This window comes from Vanellus vanellus (assembly GCF_965231255.1).
Source record: "Vanellus vanellus genome assembly, chromosome: 1".
NCBI lineage: Eukaryota > Metazoa > Chordata > Aves > Charadriiformes > Charadriidae > Vanellus > Vanellus vanellus.
Genome location: NC_138905.1, coordinates 157296834 through 157318472, shown reverse-complemented (window position 1 = coordinate 157318472; position 21639 = coordinate 157296834). Strand labels below are relative to the sequence as shown.

Sequence of the window (21639 nt, the reverse complement as noted above, 5' to 3'; positions counted from 1 at the left end):
CTGATTTCTGGTCATATGGGGACGATGTGCAAATCTGGCACTGTCTGCTCAGTTATTATTGATCACCAGAGTCCACTCTCATATGCTATCTCTACATATGGATGTTGTTCTGCACAGCAGAGCAAGAGCTTCAGTTGTATTTTGCATTCTGTATATTGAACTAGGTGTCTTTGGGAACATTTTTTTTAATAATATATTTAAAGATGCTCCTTCTGCAGTCTTTTAAAAATAGAAGCAATTTATCATTGCAGACAAATATTTTTTTCTCGAAAATATTTTTGTATATATGGGACATATTGGATAAACTTTTGCAATACACTTATCTTTTTATTGAGAAATGACTTGAGAATGAGGATGTGTTGAGAGGGAGTAAGCCAGTAACTTTCCATGTACGCTGAACACTACATGCAGAATTCAAGTGAGTGGATACGACGTTTGAACTGAAATGGAGTAAATATGGAATTATATTTTGAATATAAACAAGGTATGCATATAAATTTGGAAACACTAATATCAGCAGCCTGGGGTCAGTATTCCTCACATTGTCTTCAAGAGCTATGAACAGAAACCTAAGAAGAAGTAAGACTATATTCAGATAATCTGAATTCCATCTGCATCTCTAATCATATCTGGGTTTCTTATTGTCTGGCCTACAATGGCATACATGTAATAATAGCACTCAAGTTCTTTAGCACAATTGTGGCTGTCTGAATTTGAACTGAAGGTACAATATTTGTGACATTTGTTAGCTGCAACATGTTGCACATCTTTGTCATGATCTGCCTGTACTTTTGCTTGAGCCTGCCACTTTTCTGCCGCTTAGTTTGCCTCTTTCTTTCGTTTGTTCTGCTCTGACCCCTACCAGTTACCTGTGTGAGCTTCTCCCACGTCTTCTGCCACCTGTGGTATTGCCATCTTGTCTTTACTTATACAAGTAGCTAAATGGAAATTCTGCATTATAATTAGAAATAAGATTTCAGATCAGCTTTCAGGACTGGCCATAACAAGCTGAGAGGTGCCTGGGAATAATAGAAATCCTGAGCAACTGAAAAATCCGTGTCACATTTATCAGTGAGTAATTTCCAATGTATCACAGGCAAATGTGTAATCAGAATGAACATGAAGAAATGTCCATACTATGAGCACTTCAAAATATTGGTGTGTAGAGTTTGCATCATACTGACAACCTGTCAGACATATTTTTTTTTCACAGAATCACAGAATTATCAGAGTTGGAAGGGACCTCTAGAGATCATCTAGTCCAACTCCCCTGCTAAAGCAGGATTGCCCAGAGCACATTACTCAGGACTGCATCCAGGCGGGTCTTGAAAATCTCCAGGGAAGGGGACTCCACAACCTCCCTGGGCAGCCTGTGCCAGTGCTCTGTCACCCTCACCGTAAAGAACTGTTTCCGTGTATTTGAACGGAACTTCCTGTGTTCTAACTTGTGCCCATTGCCCCTCGTCCTGTCACTTGGAACCAATGAAAAGAGCCTGGCTCCATCCTCCTTCAGCCCACCCTTTAGATCCTTTATGCCATAATAAGGTCTCCCCTCAGCCTTCTCTTCTCCAGGCTAAAGAGTCCCAGCTCTCTCAGCCTTTCCTCATAAGGGAGGTGCTCCAAGCCCTTAATCATCTTAGTTGCCCTTCGCTGGACTCGCTCCAGCAGTTCCCTGTCCCTCTTGAACTGGGGAGCCCAAAACTGGACACAGTATTCCAGTTGTGGCCTCACCAGTGCCGAGTAGAGGGGGAGAATGACCTCCCTCGACCTACTGGCCACACTCTTCCCTATGCAGCCCAGGATTCCATTGGCCTTTTTGGCGACAAGGGCACATTGCTGGGCCATGGATAATTTACTGTCTACCACAACCCCCAGATCTTTCTCCTCCAAGCTATCTCCCAGCAGGTCAGCCCCTAACCTGTACTGGTGCCTAGCATTCTTCCTCCCCAGGTGCAGGACCTTGCACTTGGTTTTGTTGAACCTCATTAGGTTCTTCTCTGCCCAGCTCTCCAGTCTGTCCAGGTCACGCTGGATGGCAGCACAGCCCTCTGGGGTGTCAGCCACCCCACCCAGTTTGGTATCATCAGCAAACTTTTTGGCAGGATATATCATGCAATACACTAAGGAAGGGAAATACAATAGAATTTCCCACCTTTCTATACCTAGAATGGCTTTCTTTCTAAAGCACACTGGAGTTTGGTACTAGGCATAACCCACATGATGCCGGCAGCGGCGGGGCTGCAAGCTGGGCTGGAGCAAAAGAACTGCAGGGACTGAGCAGAGGACTCAGCGGGAGTTATGTCTTCAGCAGGGCTGTGGCCAGTGAAGGAGCCTATGCCAAAGCAGTGGAGGAAGAAACAAGGATCCACCAAAGAAGAGGAACCACAACGTGCTGACCCCAGTCTCCCGCACTCCCCACTGCAGATGTAGCGTGCAGGCAGCAAGGGGATTGGAGACGGGAAGGGTGAGGAACAGTGTCTGGAGAGGAGTCCAAGTGTAGTTCTCTAAGCGTTTGGTTTTTTGCCTTTTTCTATTTTTCAGTATCAGAATCCGTAATTAAAAGTTTGTTAGTTGGCCAATAAATTAAGTAAAATTCCCTGACGCAAAACTTGTTTTATAGCTAGACTTCACAAATCACAGTGTCTGTGGCTATTCTTAAAACATTTGGTACAGCTCTTAAAATTAGTTTTGCTCAAGTCAGATGAGTCAAACAGCCTTCGCCAATGAAGTGGCTAGCCTGGTGAGTGGTGAGCAGTGGATGTCATTTACCTCTGCTTTAGTAAGGCATTTGACACTGGCTCCCATGGCATCCTCGTAGACAAAGTATGGGTTAGGTAAGTAGGCAGTGAGTGGCTGAGTGGTTGGGCCCAGAGGATTGTGAACAGCAGCACAAATTCCGGCTGGAGGCAATTCACTAATAGTGTAGCCCACAAGTAAATAGTGAGTAGGTCCGGTCCTGTTCAAGGTCTTCGTTAATGACCCAGACAGTGAGACAGAGCACATCCTCAGTAAGTTCACAGATGATACAAAACCGGGAGGCAGGGATGATACACCATATTAAAAATACTTATTATTAAAAACTGCAAAATATTTCTTTTTAAAGCAAGATACTACTTTTAAATGTGTACCATTGTCCAGAATTGCTTCTTTACCTGTATTCTGAGAGCCTCTCCTACCTCTGCTGCCACAGCTTTCACCAAACTTGACCTTCTGTTTGGGAGCAGCTCATTGCAAACATTTCTTAAGAAGTGAAATAATATAGAACTACCCAATAAAAATTACTTGGAGCTGAATAATTCCATGTTATATCCTTCTTTCAGTCACATTACATCTTAGAAAAGGAATGAAGTATGCTGCTGGCCAAGTTAATTCACTTTTCCTGAATTTAATATGTCAAAGGTCTTTTGGTTTCTTAACAAGGAAGAAAATGTATGTAGGCTTATTTTTTTTATTATTATTCTCCTGACCTTCTTCTGACATTGTCTCGAGATTATTTATGTGCAGGGAAGGATAGATACTTTGAAGACTTTGTGCTTTTTATGGTATGCAAGTCAACTAGATATGAAAATGTGTTACTTCCTTGATTCTACCATCACCAGCAAACTCTTATGGGTCAGTGAGTAGAAAGCAAAGCAAAGAAAAATCATGCTTCCTAGTAGCGGAACAAGTGCAATAAATAGTTGTTAAACCATTCTGCAAAGATATTATGATCTTCAAATCCATCCTTTATTTGATTTTTGATCATCTTTTAAATTTTATTTGGCAGGACAGGGAAGCAAAAATTTATTTTCATGGCACTATAATGAATATAACATTGTATACCTTGTAAGTTTCTTTCCTTACAAGTCTCCTTCTATTCCTTTTCACTAAGCATGGGAGTCAACTCCTCTCATCCAATCTCATTTACCAATTTGAAAGATATGCGTTTAATCTAAATTTGCTGTCTAGGGTCCCCTTACTGTCAGTGCAGCAAGACAAGCACTAAAAGGAAGTAATATACTTTATAGCAGGATAGGTGATTTTGCTGTATAGGATATGGTAGGTCTAGTAGGATCCCTGAGGTGCTTGAGATAGCCCAGGTGAGTCATTCTTTGATGCCTGTCTGTCCCCTCATCACTATGATGGGAACCCAGGAGATCACCTCAGACCAGGTTCAACACCTTAAGTCTGAAGACATGAAGCCTACATGGATTTGCTAGTTTTTCATGTCATATTTCACTCTAAGCCTGGAGCTGAGCCCATTATGAGTTTTTCTTTAATACAGTACTTACAGAGTAAGCTCCTGAAAGAAGTAATCTTACCTTCTATTAATAATTCCTTATTACACTTGACCCCTGCTGCTGTGGTTTTAAGAAAGTCTGTCCTTGGTACCCCTCATATTTATTAGCTAAACTTTTTATCATACAAGCTGGTAAAAAAAGTAATTAAATTTACCAGAGATAACTTTTACTTCATAATTCCTTGCAGTTAAAAGCCAAAGAGAGAACACTCGAAATGAATTAGTGTTATGGCCTCTTAAAGAAGATACATGAGATTTCACTGTAATGTAAACTTTTATGTCCACTGGATATTTATAATATTTTCAAGGGTAAGATGAGAGCTTTCTTCTTAAAAAAAAAAATAATTAAAATTGCCCTTCATAATCTAAATTCTTACACTAACACTATTTAATATATAAAATACAGGTTTTCCTATTGTGCTTGTGGTTTATTTTCAAGCTTCTCATGAACCTATTCCCATCCTCCCCCCGCCCCCAATGGCTTCATTTAGTTGTCTGTCCTTTATATTGAATTTTGAATGAAACTTATAGAAATGTCAGGTTGGCTCCTTTAGGGACTACAGCTGAAATCATCAAGCTCGCTTTCATTGTCGCCAGTTGGTGACAAATGGCAATTTTATTTAGCAAGGGATGGATCTCTGAGGTTGGATTGATGGATGAGGCCATGAGAGGTTGGGCCAGCTGACAAGGTTACCCCTACCAGCTGTCTACCCATCCCTACTGCACGAGTGTCTGTGCTGCTTGTCAGTCAGCTTTTGAACCACTGCTGTTTACTCTGTAGTGTTTTAAGGCAGACTGTAATCGGTGACAGCTTACTTGACTTTAAAATGCTGTGCTGCAAATGGTAGTGGTTCCAAAACTCACTGATGAGTAGCTCAGACATCTGTGCAGTCAAGGCAGGCTGGACAGATAGGGTGGCAACAGTGTCAGCTGTCCCAAGCAAAGCCAGCCCTTTTTGACATTCGAGTCCTTTATTTTGTCCTTGCTTTTTTGTGTGTTTTGGTTTGGTTTGGTTTGTTTCAGGTTATAATCAGCCTCCTATCTAAGAACCTCAGCTTTGAAATGTTTTTAAATGGGAAGTTTATAGGAACACCAGTACTGTTTTGAGATTTCACTACAAAATCCTCAAATGTTTCTAATTCTTCTCTGTAGGCTGGAGCAAATGTGCTGCTGCAAGATGTTAATGGAAACATTGCACTTGATTATGCCATAGAAGGGACTGAATCTAGCAGCATCCTTCTGATGTATTTAGAAGAAAACGGTAAGTCAGCTCTTCAGCTTCTGGAGTGTTTTTATTGAACATGACTTAAAAACGAAAATAAGGATATTGGTTTGACATAAGTCAGCACTGGAGACAGTGGAACTATATTAGTTTGGAGATGAAGGGGAGGAAGATGATTTGGAGTGACAAAAGTTTTCAGTGCGTTTAGATTGGAACAACTAACAGAGGTTAGTGGCAGTGGTCATTGTCAGATCTGCTTTTGCCCGTTCATATGGAGATGTCAGCATGTGAATTCAAAGCAGAAAAACTGCAGTAATGCAGAAGCTTTTGAAACAACTAATTTAACAGTGTGAGGATCAGGTTTCACATTTTGTTTTGTTTCACATTTGAATTATATATAGCTTCAGCATATATTTTTTCCATTGACAGACTGTTAAATAAATAAATCTCTGCAAATCATCTGGATGGAAACGTATATGAAACTTTATCACTTATTCAAAAATATCAGTATTGGTTTTGTTTTGTATTGAGAAAATACTGTAGCTTGATTTCTATTATGAGGTATGCTTAATATGTTATAAATGATAGGACCTGCATTGAAAACAAATTCTGAAATATTTGTATTGCTTGCCACTGTTAATAGTAATTGAGGAGGGAATCCTTGAAGCAAATAAAGCTGTCTGGATAAGAATGAATAACTTTGAGTTGTCCAGACTAAACATTTCTCTCTGGACTGTTCATGAAGCCCTCATTATTGCAGTAGTCCCCATGCACACCTGCATATGCATACACCAACACAGAGCAATGTCATGGCCAAAAATCTTGTGCAAGAGCATTAGCTGATCCTATAATAAATACCATCGTCAGCCTGTAGTGTTGTGAAACAGTCTCACTCTTAAAATACAATCTATAAGGCACATTTCCCCATTCTCTGTACTTACCTGCATTCCTAAAAGGTTTCCTTAATATTCTCCATTCAGATGTGCAGCCTGGTTTACAACATGAAGAAGAGATTGCTGTGTAGAATAGACTATGCTCTACTCATTGCCTCTAATTGCAGAGTTCACAGAGAAAAATATAGTCAAGTGCCTTATGGCTCAGCTAACAAGAAAACAAGAAGCTATCAATTTACTTTGATGAAACAAAGATTGGAACAAGTAGCTTTAACGCTACGGAAAACTTTGTTAATTGGGGACATTAAAGCTCTTAGAAGCCTTGTGTATTTATAATTTCTTACAGATTGCATCGCTGTGGTAGTTCACTGTTGCTGTGAACTACACTGCACTACAGGTCTTAGTGAGTGAACTCCCTCTTCATTGTCAAAGACAAACTAATTTAATCCGTGGAAGGCCTGGAGCCATAGGTGATAACAATAGCCTTAGATGCATTTAATATTTATGTATTTCAAATTTTTTTTACTTAGTTACTGAAATTAGTTCTTTGGCTTCTCTTTGTAAGTGATCTCTTAGGGTACAGGATTATCACAAGCGCAAAGTAAAGTTACCCTCTAGCAACTGCCTGAGAGCTTTCATATATACTTTATTGTCGTTATGGAATATAGCTCACCAGGACACTATATGAAGATTATATTACTAAAGTCTACATGAAATTCGGTGCATTTCATTAAAATACTCCTTTCCTGTCCAGAAATAGGCTTTCCCTGATGTTATGTTCTGTTCTGTAACTGATGTTACATTGTATGCTGAAACTAATGACTGATTGAAGAAAGCAATAAGTAGGCTTTACTTACCTAAGAGAAAACAAGTTGAGGTACATATCCTCTGTGTGTCAAGAGCATCTTTTGTGTTAGGTAATAATTCTAGTGTACTATAAGCTTCATTTAAGGTATCCTTAATCAAGGATGGAAGGGAAAATACAACATCCGACTTCATATTTAGCAAAGTAGTAGAAATAGCTTAACTACATGATATTTGATCATGTACTAGGAGCACTCAGAAGCTTAGCATGCTCCTGAGCTCCAGGACTTTATTTGGTTTGATTTGTCTAATTCAAGTGTCTGGTAGTCACTCTCGAGTGAACCATCACTAGAGCAAAAGACATGCTTTGAAGGTAGGTATCTGTAATGGGTCATCTGAATTACGATATGAACTGCATGCTTCTTTCCAAGGGAGCCCAGAATGTCTAGCTGAGACATACAAGTCTGCTACGTAGAATGGGATTCAGTTTATAGTTATGATATTTAAGTTTACAGGTCTGCATGTAGGTGCGTATACACTAGCTTTGGTGTCTAAATTGCTATTACTATTAATGGTGTTCTTAGAAATGCGGTGACTAGAGAGCAGAAGGGTTACTTGTTTGACCAGCCACGAGGAAAACACTGGTGAACACTGTTAAATTTGTTCTGCACCAAGGTATCATTGGCTTTGCATCTTACTGGTCTTCTTGTTTTGCTATGAAAAGAAAGTCATGACATTTAAGGATCTTGAAAAATAAGATGGGGAGACAATCTGCTGCAATGACCTGCCAAGGCAAAGCCAACTGAGAGTAGCCCAGGTTACCCAGAGCCATTTTGTAGGAGATTCTATCATCTCTGTGGGCTCCCATTCCAGTGCTGAGCCACCTTCAAGTAATTTTTTTTTTGTATTATTTTCAGTTGGAATTTTGTTACAGCTTACCCTTGTACACTTTTGTCCTTTCATTTTTTACCTCCAGGAAGTCTCTCCCTCCAGAGGTGAAATGAAAATAATAGAAAGTGTGAAAAGGGTAATTTTTTTACTCTTTGTCCTTTTTTATTCTGAACCTGGTTGCTTCTTGGAATCATTGAGAAAGTCCACCTGACACCTTCTGTAACCTTTATTTAGATTAACATCAGCTTTATGTTTTAAGGCAAAGCTTTTGTGGTATTAATGCTATTTTTTAAAATATCAAACTTTAAATGACTAATAGTGTCTTCTCTCTGTTTTTAGAGGCAGAATGTTCTACTGTAGAATTGTGTCTGTGAAACTCTGATTATGGCATATGATCCTGATGTTTCCTCCTTTTCCTTTAGGCTATTTTAAATATTTAATGTGTTGAAGAATGCAACATTTTTGTTTAGTTCCTTGGGTGGTATTTAGTTGCATAGTGGATTAGATGACTCAGATATAAACTACAAATGAGTGACAGATATTTCTTGGTTCCCTATTTGACAAGTGACAGGAGGTGACACATTCACTGTGTAATTTGTTCATAAAAAAGAGGTGTTCCCTTTTGTCCTCCCAAGATCTCAGCTTCAGCTTTCAGTAGGATAACTGTGTATTCCAAGAACATCAGCATTGTTAAATAATCTGAGAAAACAGTATCTGGATATTTAATACTACTGTTTGTTTTTTGTTTGTTTGTTTGTTTGTTTGTTTTAAGATCTGTCTAAGTATCCTACACATCTGAAAACAAAATAATATCTTTTTTGTCTGTTGTACAGTGAGAGTTTATGGACTAGCATATTATTACAAAACAAACAAACAAACAAACAAAACAAAAGAAAACCATCTGTTGAGAATTCTTTTAAGAATGACTATATTTAAATAACATGTCTACCTGAAGATACAGATGACTTTTTTTTTTTCTACTATGGCACAGATACAGAAAAAAAAAAAAAGGTTATTGCTTCAAAGCATTCTTTTTGTTTTTAACAATTCACTTTCTGTGGGGTAAATGAATTTAAAATAGCTGGTTAAAGGTTATTGATCTTTGATGGTAATAGATATTTCATGTACTTAATCAAAATCTTTTAGAGTATTTCAAGCTGTGTGGATCTGTTTTGTTCTCTGAATATTAAGGGGATCATATTCAAGTGTCTCAGAAAATTGTATATAGAGACAAAATATTGTTCGAGTTCTATCCATTAGGTAGTTTTTTGTGGTTTAAATTAGTTAAAATATTGTGCAGATTTCACAAAAATAGACCATGGTTCATTAAATTCTTACTACCAAATGGATTAAACCTTACTTTTCAGCTGCAAAGTGGAAGGAATAAATTCCTTTTTCTGCCTTGCAGCCTAGGTAAAATAAAATAAAAAAAAAAAAAAGCTAAGGGTTAGTACAAAATCCTACACTGAAAACAGTTTTTAACATTAGCCAGGAACAGTCAACTCATAAATTCCTATAATGAGGAGAATTTCCCTGAAGCCAACAGTTAACAACATGAAATAACATGTGCGGGAAAAGCTGATTCAGAAAAGTAGTGGGCAAAGGATTAAGGAGAAATTTACTGTAAGACTGACGCTATATAGTAATCTAGAATGTGATAGGAAGATACATCCAAAAATTATTTTAGTTTAAAATTTAAAGTAATTCAGAATTATACATAAAATCTGGTGTGGTGGGTTAGTCTTGGGTAAAAGCCAAACTCCCACCCAGCTGCTCACTCACTCCCCCTCCTGAACAGGACAGAGGGAGAGGATTAGAAAGCTCGTGGGTTGGGATACAGACAGGAAGATTGCTTACCAGTTACTGTCACAGGCAAAACAGGCTCGACTTGAGGAAAACTGCCAATTGGAATAGATTCAGGTAGTGAGAAACAGAAAGACAAACATTAAAACAACACCTTTCCTCCCCCTACAACACCTTTCCTCCCCCTTTCCCAGGCTTGTCTTCACTCATTCACTCCAGACTCCTCTACCCCCGCAAGCGGTGCAAGGAGGTGGGGGAGCTACAGTCAGTACATAGCAGTTTCTCTCTGCCACTTCTTCCTTTTCACGCTTTTCCTCTGCTCCAGACTGTTTTTTTCCCAGGGACACAGTTCCTTCAGGAATGTCCATCTACTTCGCCATGGGTCCTCCAAGGGCTGCAGGGAATCTTCTCCAACATCTGGAGCACTTCTTCCCGCTCCTTCTTCACTGTCCTTGGTGTTCCCTCAGATGTTTCTTCCTCTTTTTGTTCCTTCTTTGTCTCTCTGTCCACTGTTTTCTACTCTTCCTTAAATACCTTTTCACAGAGATGCCACACTTGGCTGACAGGCTTAGCTCTGTCCTGTGGTGGGTCTGCTGGAGACAACTAGAACCATCTGTGGTCCATACAGGACATTCCCTGGCCTTTTCCCATGGAAACCGCCCCAGCAGCCCCACAACTGCCAACACCTGGACAATACATCTGGTCATGTGTTTCTCAACACTCTGGCACTTCCTGTGAGAATAAGATCAAACTAAAAATACCAGTTACGTGTATTTTTCTTCAGTTTTGATTTTTATTAATTCAGAATTATTAGTTCAGAATATGTACACCAAAATGTTCTAATATTAAGGTTGTGCTATAGAAACCCTTAAAAAGATCCAGTAATCCAACAAGGGGGAAAAAAAATCATATACTGTTTCTTCAGTGCATGCAAGAAAAGCAACTGGTATAGATCAGTATCATTTCAGAAAAGTACTACTCTAGATTTTCATATTTAAAACTATGCAAGGCTTTTCATAGACATTAAGTAAGGAATTATTGCTAACATGCTACAATAAGAACTGACTAAAATGTCAACACATACAGATTCTTAGCCTTAAAGATGAGTGAACTTAAGCTAAAACTAAATCCCCAGATATATTTTCTATTCTAGAACCATGCGCAAAGTGATTTAGATTTCTGCTTATAAATTTTCTATTAATAATATTGATGCAGTAGGTTGACAGACAAACAGGCAACAAAAGCCAAACAGCCTCAGGGTGGTTCAAGGATTTTTCACGCTGATTCTTGCTGATTGAGAACCATCTACCCATAAGATTATTACACACAAAATATCTGTCTATTTTCTGCAGAGATCTTGATTAATTGGTGATAGGGGTTAGGTAATGGTGTTGCCAGTAAGAACAAGGGACCAAATGACATATTTCAGTAGGTCTCTTCAAGTCCTAAAAATGAATCACACAAAAAATGTCACACATTGAAAATGTCGTAGTTGAGAATTCTCGTCTGTCATCCATTGACTTTTGTTTTCTAATATAAGCTTGGTTAAGCTACCTTAATTTTTATATTTCCTAACTTCTGGGGAATTGACTTCAAAGTCTTAGATTTCTCTTAATATTTGTATTTCCAGCACACAAATGCATGGATGTTTAAAAGTGAATTAAAGAAAAAGGTCCATCATATGGAAACATTTTTTTACCCATATGTTTCTATCAAAGGGAAAACCTTTAAAGTCGCTGTGCAGACTTTTGGCACTTGAATTAACATTTTAAGTTATATCCAGTAGTTTATGATCTACTTTGTAACTGACCCTAGAAGGAAAACAGGCATCTCTTAGACTAATAGACTTGGCAAAGATTTGGAAAAATGTTGTGAAGAGCATCAGAAACTGGGAATGCCCTTTTAGTATCCTTTCAAACAACTTACCAATGCATAACCTAATTCTGTTACCATCAGAAATAAATTATCATTTTTTATTGAATTCCTAAAATGATAACCTTTAGCAAGTTAGAAAAAAAAATCAGCATCTGGAGTGCACCCATAGGCTCTGTGACCTGTCCCCACCCCTCCCAGGGGCCTGGCTGCCCGTGCTCAAAGACAGCTCTGATATGGCACAGCTGTGTGACCTGGGAGCAGTTGGCTGAGAAAAGAGCTAAGTTCTGAGGCAGAGCTGGCAGAAGCCTCGTCATCGTCTTTCACCCATCCTTTGGGTCAGGAGCCACATTTAGGCTCAGGTTCTTGCCTTTGGTCTTTGCTTGGGATGTGCCTATGCCCAGCCACAAACATTGATGATCCTGACTCCGAACCGCTGACTTCCCGGCTTCGCCTGATTTGTCTGGATTTGTTGCTATAAGCCTCTGGTAATCACAGGACTGTCAGTTGGCCCTGATTGCATCAATAGACCTTCTCAGTTTTCTTGTTTGGGTACTGTGGGGCTGTGCCCTGGTGAGCAAGGACACTGCCCTATGTGCCCTGTGTTCACCCTGGCTCCTGGCTCCCTTGCACATGTAGAGCAGCCTGCTTTTACTGCTGTGTCACAAAAACATCCAACCATAACGTATTAAGAACTTGCAGAAAAATGCTGAGTATAGAAGTACCATACGTGATAAGCTCGGTTCAGCCATGATACTTACTGCAAGTCACCAGAGACAATGATACAGATGTTTTGTTTCTGTGTTCTAGTACTAATATTACAAATAAAATAATAAACATGCAAGACATATCCACAGATGAATGCTTTAATATTAAGCCCTGAGATTGTGCCAGATTGTTAAAATAAATTACAAATTTTTTTTTCTTTGTTTTCACACAGTTCATTTAACTAATTTTAGCTGGAAGGGTCATCAACATCCTTATTATAGAAGAGAGAGAAAAAAAGCCTGTTTCACTACAGTGGGAGAATTGTCACTCCGATGTCTACATGAGGAGGAGATGGGAATTTAATTTCTGATTACATTTTCAGACTAGAAGGAAATAAACTAAACATCTTTCACTAAGCATATGTAATGATATCTTTAAAGGCAAAGAGGTAAAACCCACCACCAACAATCAGTCGGTGCTTCTGCAATGAATTAAATCTATAAGCCTCAGTAGTTTTGCAAGGATACATATTTTTGTACATACTGTAAGTACTAGCTTCCCTTCACGTAATCAGTGTTGCTGAAATCTATCTGTTCATATGCTGATCTTTGAAAATCAGATTCACATAATGCCAAGCGATATGCACAAGAGCTACTGAACTGTGTAATTTAACAAAAATAATGCTCTTTACAAAGCTGTCTTGTAAGCAGCCAGAAAAGTCCTTCTAAAACTTCAAGCAAATAAAGCTGGGTAAAGCATCAGCTACACCTGAATGAAAATGAATATTTCATGAATGGTACCATGACTTTTTTTTTTTACTCATTGATTGTGAACATGTCTATCCTATCTTATGCTGCACAGGAGAAAAATAGAGATTCTAAACCATGGTGTCCCCAGAATTACAGAAGAGTACAGACAGGCTCATCGCAATCAGGGTGAAAAGAGCCTTTCTCTTGTGTTTACAGCTCTGTGCAGGTAGGGCAGATACGGACAGGGTAAGAGAAGACTTAAGTAAGAGGAGAGGAAAGATTGACTTCTCAAAGTTGTTGCAAATTTTTAATGTACATTTGTGTTTGCAAGACAAGATTATATTGACCTCTCTTAAAGACTGTGAAGACCGTTTGAGAATGAGAGGTGCAATTTACAGAAAAAGTGGCTGCCAGGTGTGTGTAATGGGCATTACCCAAAAAGTGCGGGAATGTTTTGCTTTGTACTGTCACAGGAATGGGTCTTCCCCTTGCAGATGGAGAGACTTCTTAGTACTGGACATTTCTGAAGAAAATATTCTTTTTACCAATTCTCAGTTCTGTTTGCCATGTATTTTTTTACCACTGCAAAGTTTTGAAAGTTACTTTGCCCCTTTTTATCTGAGGTTTTTACATTCCTTTGGGATGTCAGTTCTATAACCGTATGCCAGAGTGGGTGAGACGGCTGAAGCACATGAAATGGCCTTGTCAGGTGTTTTTCTTAGACAGTGAGAAGTAATACATTTTGTAGCTTTTAGGTTATGCTCCTGCCTGTCATCAGCACTGATACTCATCACCAAATGTTGTGCCCTGCAGGGTCACTACAGTTTTAACTGTTCCTTCTCCACCTCATCTCCTGCAGAATTTGTGAGCGTGTAGCTCTTGTTCCGATTTTACAGGGTATTTGGAACATATTCTCCATCCTATGCCTTTCTTTTTTACTTCCCATTTTTAAAATGTGAATCCATTCCCACAGTACATTCTGATTTGGTTTTCTTCCCCTATTTATTCATGCTGGCTGTCATCCCATTTCAGCTGAATATCTAAACCACATTTCCCCTTTGAAAAGCAACGTGAAGGTCATTCTTCGATTCAGGCAGTAAGAGTTACTTACTGTATGAGTAGCATTTTGTTGTTCCATCTAAACTCATAAAAAGTATCACTCCCTGTGGAGGGAGAGCAGACTCTCCAGAATTACAAACTTGATTAAGGGAAGGCAGTAACTGACCAGCTCTCCTTGCCCGAGCTTCGGAGAATGATATATGCGCACTCTTGCCAAAGCTGCTTCTCAGCTACCCGGTGGAGAAGCCTTCACTTTGAAGTCTAACAGTTCCCGAGTTCTTGGAATGCAAAACTCTGAAATTCTGAGATTGTAATTTAGATTATTTTTTCATGTTTTCCTTCTGTTTTCTGTAAAGGCAGAGGAAGGGAATCTCTGTTGTTCCTGTAGCATTTTCAGAATTCCTTTGGACTTTCGAAAAATGAAGTCTGTTGAACATGTCACTGTGGTAGCTCACTTGCCAGGCTATTTACTGCCATTTGTTCAATGAAATGTTTATTGTTCCTTTATACAATTATTAGTTTGAAATCAGTAAAGCCGTCTTGAAATTCACACAGACTGTGCCTTTTGTTGCTTTGTAGCGTTGTTTATGCATTTTCTCTAAGCTGATGAGTGTAATTATATTTGTGATAGAATGTATGTAGCAACTGATGCAGCTGAACTCTATTCTTGACTCCTCCTTCAGCGTGAGCAAAGTTAATCTTTCAAGACCCAGGTTTGTTGGGGCCCTATGCAATACACACAAAGGTTCTATAAAGTGCAATTTACAAGGTGTAAGGATCAATATTTCACTGTTAGTATAAGCATATACTGATAAGTTAATTCCCTGACCATGCTAAGCGTAAGTCAGTAGTAAATTGCTTGAAAAAGCTGAGTGGACTCAGTTGGCCTCTGCCCTCAACTTGTAGCCAGTACTGTAATTAACATGAAACGTGACGAACCAAACAGCCTGATAATAACTGGTTTTCACTGTCAGTCTTTTTTTTTTTTATTATTTTTTCTTTCCTGTGTCAGAAACTGGTATTTCTAATTTGTGGATTATGAACTTAATTTCTATTTTTGAGTGTTTGGGATATAATTCACACGCAAAAGAAGTAGTACATTAATTTCCACCTATTGCCTCTCTCCTTGAAAAATAAAACTTATTCTAATTGTTTACTGGAGACATCAAGTGGAAGAAAGAAATTGACATAAATTCTGTCAGCAATACTTAACAATAGACTTCTTCATCAGGTATAAAATGATATATTTTTCAACTTTATTCTCTTTTAGCTGACAACATGAGAAAGAGCTTTATCAAGACCAGTCAAGTTTCGTTTCAGCTGCTCAGTCTGTCTAAGTAACGTGTTTAAAAAGTGAAGTCACTGCTGCAAATGATAACTAATTTTGGGTGTATCTAGCCCTTCCCGTTACATAGTGTTTTGGAAATTTAAACTTGCATGCTTGAGAAAGTTCTGTCACTGGCACAAGAATGTTAAAGTGTCAATTTATTGTTGCAAAAAGAGGAAATAGGCAGAAACAGAAAGAAAAAAGAGGTTTAATTGATGCCATGTTTCATCAGTAATCTGTAAATGTCATCAGGTAGTTTTAAGTCATTACTGTGAAACGTGATGTAGGCATAAAAACTTCAATTCTGACAGTATGAATACATTGATTGCTAGGAGATACTTAGAACATCTTATGAAATCTGCATTGTGTTCCAGTCTAGCAAGTGGCAGGCAATAGGATGTTAGTGCCTTTTGCTTTTGGGTGACTGTCTAATTTAAGCTCTCAATATCATATATATACACGTATATATTTGTCTGAATTGCATTTGTGTGAAAGATCACAGGTTTTAGTCCAGATACAAAAACCATCTCATTTTCTCCAGCTTGAGTTTATATTTGTGTTTTACATTTGGTGTCATTTAGTATCATTTAGTTGACAGGTGTGAAAACATAAAAATAAGTAAATTTGGCCAGCAAGACAGTGTTCCCACTCTGAACATTTCACCTCAGAGATGAAATTCTTAGAAGTGCTGCAGGCAAATAAAATTCAGAACATAAAGCAGTGTGTAGAGTAGCGTGTTAAAGAAAGAAAACAAATGGGATTCTTTGTTGAACTACATATGGTACGCCCATTTATACAAGTTCCAGGGTAGATTAAAACTAAGAGACTAAAAATAATGCCTTTACTCTGAAACGTGCTTCAGTTGTTTTAGTAATGCAAAAAACTGCAACAATTGTTGAAGGTAAAATATAAAATGAATTGTTCAAGCAAAAATATTTGAGTTAAATAGATAGTCATTAAATTGATTTATTATTAGTAACTTTTCAGGTCACTGACAAATGTGAAAGAGAACCAAGAAATTATTTATTTATATATTTCTGTTATGTCATGGCCAGGGCAGAGAGGAAGGGATTTTGTACTCAAATTACATTTTCTATATATGGATGTAAATGACCATGTGAAGCTAGGAGCAGAAGAATCAAGCCCTGAATTTTGGTTAGGTATTCCAATCAAGCCACAGCCTCTCAGCAATTTTGTTTTACCCTCTGTTTCTAATTTTAAGATTCTTCAGACTGGAGGGCATGCTTTCTTTTGGTTATAGACTGCCTTCCTTCTCTTCCTTTTAAAGCTGTAGTTTGGCAACAGTTTCATTCAGGAGCAGTGCTGACACAAGTGATCTTGCGCCCTTCGGTCCTTTCGTCCCCTCCCATTTGTTCCTGCCTCTATACCACATTTTCTCTTCATTTATAGAATCATAGAGTCATAGAATCAGTGAGGTTGGAAGGGACCTTTAAGATCATCAAGTCCAACCATTAACCTACCCTGATAAAAACACCACCACTCCTAAACCATGTCCCTAAGCACCTCGTCTACCCTTTTCTTAAACACCTCCATGGATGGTGAATCCACCACCTCTCTGGGCAGCTTATTCCAATGTTTAATAACCCTTTCAGTGAAAAAATGCTTCCTAATATCCAATCTAAACCTGCCCTGACATAACTTGAACCCGTTTCCTCTTGTCCTATCACTTGTCGCCAGGGAGAAGAGGTCAGCTCCCATCTCTCTAAAACCTCCTTTCAGGTAGTTGTAGAGGGTGATAAGGTCTCCCCTCAGCCTCCTCTTCTCCAGGCTAAACAACCCCAGATCCCTCAGTCGTTCCTCATAAGGTTTGTCCTCCAGACCCTTCACCAGCTTTGTAGCCCTTCTCTGGACACGCTCCAACACCTCAATGTCCTTCTTGTAGTGAGGGGCCCAAAACTGAACACAGTACTCGAGGTGAGGCCTCACCAGTGCGAGTACAGGGGGATGATTACTTCCCTAGTCCGGCTCACCACACTATTCCTGATGCAGGCCAGGATGGTGTTGGCCTTCTTGGCTGCCTGGGCACACTGCTGGCTCATACTCAGCCGGCTGTCCACCAACACCCCCAGGTCCTTTTCTGCCAGGCAGCTTTCGAGCCACTCCGCCCCCAGTCTGTAGCGCTGCATGGGGTTGTTGTGACCCAAGTGCAGGACCCGACACTTGGCCTTGTTGAACCTCATACCATTGGCCTCAGCCCATCTGTCCAGCCTGTCCAGATCCCTCTGCAGAGCCAATCTACCCTCAAGCAGATCAACACGCCCCCCCAGTTTAGTGTCGTCTGCGAACTTACTGAGGGTGCATTCGATCCCCTCATCCAGATCATTGATAAAGATATTAAAGAGAACTGGCCCCAGCACCGAGCCCTGGGGGACACCACTCGTGACTGGACACCAACTGGATTTAACTCCATTTACCACCACTCTCTGGACACGGCCATCCAGCCAGTTTTTTACCCAGCGAAGAGTATACCTGTCCAGGCCATGAGCAGCCAGTTTCTCCAGGAGAATGCTATGGGAAACGGTGTCAAAAGCCTTGCAAAAATCCAGGTAGATAACATCCACAGCTTTTCCCTCGTCCACCAAGTGGGTCACCTTGTCATAGAAGGAGATCAGGTTTGACAGGCATGACCTGCCTTTCACAAACCCATGCTGACTGGGCCTGATCACCCTGTTCTCTTGCATGTGCCGTGTGATGGCACTGAGGATGATCTGCTCCATGACCTTACCAGGCACCGATGTCAGACTGACTGGCCTGTAGTTCCCTGGATCCTCCTTCCGGCCCTTCTTATGGATGGGCATCACATTTGCCAACCTCCAGTCAGCTGGGACCTCCCCGGTTATCCAGGACTGTTCATAAATGATGCACAGTGGGCCGGTGAGCACTTCCGCCAGCTCCTTCAGTACCCTTGGATGGATCCCATCCGGCCCCATAGATTTGTGCACCTCCAGGTGCTGAAGCAGGTCCCTCACCATTTCCCTTTGGATTACAGGGGCTTCATTCTGCTCCCCATCCCTGTATTCTAGCTCAGGGGTCGGGGAATTCAAGGAACAACTGGTCCTACTGCTGAAGACTGAGGCAAAAACGGCATTAAGTACCTCAGCCTTTTCCTCATCCTTGGTTACTACGTTACCAGCCCCATCTACTAGAGGACAGATATTATCCTTGGTCCTCTTTTTATCGCTAATATATTTATAGAAACTTTTTTTGTTGTCCTTGACAACAGAAGCCAGGTTTAGCTCTAGCTGAGCTTTGGCCCTTCTGATTTTTTCCCTACATCGCTTCACTATTTATGGGGACTTGCAATGGTCTAGGCTCAGCTGAAGAACCAATACCAGTTAAAAATAAGCCAGGCAGATAAAAAAGTTTTGAGTTTTAATGTCATTTGCTTCCCTTCACAACCTCTCAAGCAGTCGAGCTGACAAATTTGAGGGGCATTGTGATGTATACACAGGGCTGAAAGAATGCAGCCAATAATAATTTTCATTAAGACCCGAAGACTCGAGTGGCTTCCTTAGAGTGTTTAATTCTTTTCCTATTCACAGCTATTTTCACAATCCCAATGGATTTAATGATATTACAACTGCTTTACCTACAACTGGTCCTGCCAGTCAGTAGGGGATCAGGCCCATTTATTTGATAGTACTGACTGACATAAAATCATCCATGTAGTGACTGATAAATAAAGATATAAGTAAACTTGTTGGTAAATATGAGGAAGTAAACATGTTCCATAAATATACACTGAAGTCTAATTAAGTGTTGGTTAAGCTTTTACCAACCCAGAACACAAAATCACATATCTGTTCTTTAGTGATGAATGAAATAGCAGAAGGTTTTAGCCTTTTCTTTTTTTTTTTTTCCAGGTGTAGAGCTGAATTCATTGCGCCAAATGAAGATACAGAGACCTATGACAATGCTCACAGATGTCCAACAGCTCATATCAAGTGGAGGAAGTGTAAATCAAAAGAATGATGAAGGAGTTACCCTGGTGAGTGGGAATATGTAATCATCACCCTGTGGATATGCATGTACTGCAACTGTGTACTGGTGAGCACATTTGCAAGGCAATTCTCTAAGAAGCGAAATGAGGTAATGAAAGATTTTGCCTTAATGACAACTTTCTTACTTTCTTAGCCACTGAATATGCAACACAAAAATTTATAGCAAAAGAAAAAAAATAACGGCACTGTAGTTTAGAACTGCAGCAGACACTTGTGGTCTCTGATATTCTGTGTAAGAGAGGGTCTGAAACTTCACTCAGCGATTCCTGGTTTAGGCTCATATCTTCTGGCTGAGCCAGGCTAAAAAACTCTTTTGTGAAGCTATCCCATCTGAATTCAGTGTAATGAAGCATCCACCATATCAACAAATAAGTGTTCCTTCTTCCAAAGTTCCAAGTTGTTGGCAGTCACTGGGTCTCATTACACTTTTTTCTGCTAATAGATCTTCTATTCCTTTGTTTTTCAGGATTGCTACTTCTTCAGCTAGATAGCATGTCTGTGGAATGTTCTCTTTGCATATAAAGTCTTCAACATAATTATCAATCAGTAAATGGTCATCAGCAGCATTAAGATACTGAATAACTTTAAAAAATTCCTTTGTATTTTCCTGCAAATATTGTACTAGAATAATTAGAAAGGCACGTTTTACTGAACATCATTATTATTATTATTTCAGCGTTTATGCTGAATTACATTGCATGATACTGAATTAATAAATTAATACACTGAATCATTAGCATTTATTTCCGTCTTTTAATACCTGTGGGATGTTTAAACTGTAACTGAAAAAATGAGCAGCCTCATATCTGGGGTTCTTGAATCCAGACACTGTCTCTGTCTATACAGAAGGCTATGACTTTTGGGGTGGCCATCCCAAGGCAGTTAACAGTAGTTAAAAACAGGAGGGAAGCAGGGGAGGGGTAGGAAAAAATGACACAGCCTTCAGTTTCATTCATAAAAGCATTAATTTAACTTCCAGTTTTGTGATATATTTAAGCTGAGCTGCTAAATCACAGTAAAATGCAAAGTTGTTTACTTACTGCTACTGTAGTCTGAATTGGCTTGGTTAAACTGAGTTATGAACTTATGAAACTATGACTGTATAAAACCTTTTCTGTAGGTAGCTGGAACAGTTGAAATGCACGTCTGAAATATGTTTAACAGTACCGCAAATACTAGAAGGAAAGCATTGTGGATAGTTTGGTTTTTTTGTTGTTTTTTTGGTGGGATGTTGGCAAAGGGGACATTTTTTGCATGAACAGTTTTTATGTTGAACTTTGATTTTTTGAACTTCTTTCGTAGTCTTGCAACAAGTAGCTACAGAGTGGATCGTTTTGCTTTTGTTTGAGATTTCTATTATGTGAAAGTTTTGTCTGACAAACTGGTGGGAAAACCGGAATTTGTTAAACTGCTCTGTCTCTATTCATGGGTGTGGAGTCAGCCAGTCTGTGAAAGTTGTATGTGTATCAAAGGGTTCTTGGGAATAGTTTTGTGTTGCTCTACATCTATCTGTACAGAGAAAACAAGTATCTCAGTTGTAAGTAGCCAATGAGATTTGTTTTCTCTCGATAGAACGAATATATTTAAGTCCATACGTAAATTAAGATGAATCATGCAAAAAATTGATGCCATAAATATATAAATGCAGACATTCTCATAGATTCATACCACATACATACGTACACGTGCAATACAGACACAGAATGATATATGGAAAAATTATTCTTTCTGCTAAATTCTCCTATAATAATTTTTTCTTTATTTTTTTATGACAGATTTCAGTCATAAAATATTTCCTTTGTCCTATGAGCTTTTAAGCTACTTTAAAATAGCACTTGTCAAATTGATGTCTGAATAGAAAATTTAATTTCTTCTGTTAAAACAGAAGACAAGCTGAAGTTATGTCTGATTATGGGATAATTTTGAGGATTTTGTACATATGAAATTAGAACGTATTTAGCATACAGAATTGGTGTTCTGCCCCCAGGGCAGGGGCATTCTACCCCCTTT

General features: G+C 39.2%; 1 protein-coding gene across 1 annotated transcript in view; it reads left to right on the top strand.

The window, feature by feature from the left end:
- Positions 1 to 21639, top strand: part of MYO16 (myosin XVI) — a gene marked incomplete at both ends in the record, with an annotated part of 331914 nt that overhangs the window by 89881 nt on the left and 220394 nt on the right. Inside the window, 2 exon segments of the mRNA XM_082498511.1 lie at positions 5432 to 5540; positions 19492 to 19616. Coding sequence (XP_082354637.1) covers positions 5432 to 5540; positions 19492 to 19616 — 234 coding nt within the window.